At 42.1% G+C, this 2,449-nt stretch overlaps 1 protein-coding gene across 1 annotated transcript in view; it reads left to right on the top strand.

The window, feature by feature from the left end:
* The window catches only part of EIF3L (eukaryotic translation initiation factor 3 subunit L), a 32,907-nt gene that overhangs the window by 19,157 nt on the left and 11,301 nt on the right, over positions 1 to 2,449 (top strand). Inside the window, exon 8 of the mRNA XM_012814182.2 lies at positions 1,070 to 1,243. Within this exon, the coding sequence (XP_012669636.1) occupies positions 1,070 to 1,243 (174 nt within the window). The remainder of the gene's footprint in view (positions 1 to 1,069; positions 1,244 to 2,449) is intronic.

Below are 2,449 nucleotides of genomic sequence, written 5' to 3'. Positions count from 1 at the left end.
TTCCCACTCCATTTCTCTCCTTCATCCTGGGCTATAGTTGTGTTCTATCTTTCATAACAAAGTGTGAGTAAATATAAGTAGGTTTCATAGAAGTACTGAGTATATTGGATACTTTGTAATATGAGTTTTTCAAAGAGTGATGCAAATGAGCCTTTAGGGCCACTGAACAGGTACACGCTTGAGGCATGAGCCCTGAGATAGCAGTTCTGTCCCTTCCTTTGTTGAGTCTGGTACAAAATTATTATAGTTCATAAATAGGATCTGTCTGAGGGATCCCATTCCAATTTCCTGCTATAATCTAACTCCCACATGGAATTCCTGCTGTAATTTCAATATTTCACAGTAGGTAGGGGCCTGGAACTCAAGAGCTCCCAGAAGAGATTACTGCATAGATTTCTCAGAAGGAAAGGAATGGTTACCTAGTAAGCAATAAAAGTCATCATTCACGGCTCTTCTCGCTCTTTCCGGTGGTGTTCCCGAGCGCCGCAGCCATGTCCTATCAAGCTGATGACTATGAGTCTGAGATGGCTTATGACCCATATGCCTACCCGGCGACTATGATATGCACACAGGAGATCCCAAGCAGGACCTTGCTTATGAACGTCAATAGGAACAGCAGACCTATCAGGTGATCCCTGAAGTGATCAAAAACTTCATTCAGTATTTCCACAAAACTGTTTTGGATTTGATTGATCAGAAAGTGTATGAGCTACAGGCCAGTCGTGTCTCCAGTGATGTCATTGACCAGAAGGTATACGAGATCCAGGACATCTATGAGAACAGCTGGACTAAGCTGACTGAAAGATTCTTCAAGAATACACCTTGGCCTGAGGCTGAAGCCATCGCTCCACAGGTTGGCAATGATGCTGTCTTCCTGATTTTATACAAAGAATTATACTACAGACACATATATGCCAAAGTCAGTGGGGGGCCCTCCTTGGAGCAGAGGTTTGAATCTTATTACAACTACTGCAATCTCTTCAACTACATTCTTAATGCTGATGGTCCTGCTCCCCTTGAACTGCCCAATCAGTGGCTCTGGGATATCATCGATGAGTTCATCTACCAGTTTCAATCATTTAGTCAGTACCGCTGTAAGACTGCCAAGAAGTCAGAGGAGGAGATTGACTTCCTTCGTTCCAATCCCAAAATCTGGAATGTTCACAGTGTCCTCAATGTCCTCCATTCCTTAGTAGACAAATCCAACATCAACCGGCAGTTGGAAGTATACACAAGCGGAGGTGAGTACATTTTGTCCATGACCTGTCAATTTCCAGCTACTTGCAGTCTGTTCCAGATGAGTCCATACTGCCAGTAGGGCAGATGAGTCACTGTCTCATAGGCATTGAGCTGTTGGCTTTTCTTTGGTGCTTAAACAAGAATAGTAGCTGAGTGTTGATGTTGGGGAGCTTGATAGTCTCTGTTGAGGGGCAGACTAAATCAAAGCGTATTGAGATTTACATTTGTAAACATTTCTACTGTGTCTCCAAGGCCTTTGTTATTAACTTTTCAAGTTTTTTAGTGTCAAAACCATTTTTTTTGGCCGGGTGTTGTGGTGGGCGCCTGTGGTCCCAGCTACTCGGGAGGCTGAGGCAAGAGAATCGCCTAAACCCAGGATTTGGAGGTTGCTGTGAATTGTGACACCACTGCACTCTACTGAGGGCTACAAAGTAAGACTCTGTCTCTAAAAAAAAACAAAACAAAACTTTTTGTTACTTTATTTTATTTTGAGACAGTCTCACTTTGACCACCCTTGGTAGGGTGCCATGGCATCATAGCTCACAGCAACCTCAAACTTTTGGGTTCGCCTCCCAAGTAGCTGGAGCTACAGGTGCCTGCCACAATGTCTGGCTATTTGTTTAGAGACCAAGTCTTCCTCTTGCTGAGGTTGATCTCAAAATCCACCTGCCTCGACCTCCCAGAATAGGATTACAGGCATGAGCCACCAAACCCAGCCAAGAGTGGCATTTTTGCAAATTTCTTTATTTTCAGTCTCTATCTAAGATAGCTGGGTCCTCATTTCTGCTTCTGCATTCAGTCTTTTCCAGTGTACTGTTTAGGTTGAAATGTACAGGTATGAGGAAAAGTCTGGCCTCACACAGATCCCTAGTTGAGATAGGGGAAAGGGTTTTAATAGCCTTATCAGGTACCACAGATGTCCTTTGATACTTTTGTACAGATTGAACATCTCTAATCCAAAAATCTGAAGTGCTTCAAAATCTCAAACTTTTTGAGAGCATACATGATTCCACTAGTGGAAAATTTTAGTGATCTCATGGACTGGTTGCAGTTAGAACTTTGTTTCATGCCCAAAGTTATTTTAAGTACTACAGTGAAATTGCCTTCAGGCTATGTGTTTAAATTTTATATGAAACAATGTATTTTATGTTTATACTTTGTTTCTATCCCGAAGATATGTCATTAATATACTTGCACATTTTTTTTTTTT

Source organism: Otolemur garnettii, unplaced genomic scaffold, assembly GCF_000181295.1.
Source record: "Otolemur garnettii isolate 467f Iridium unplaced genomic scaffold, OtoGar3 scaffold00007, whole genome shotgun sequence".
In the NCBI taxonomy this organism is placed as follows: Eukaryota; Metazoa; Chordata; class Mammalia; order Primates; family Galagidae; genus Otolemur; species Otolemur garnettii.
This window is presented reverse-complemented; position numbering and strand designations above follow the sequence as displayed.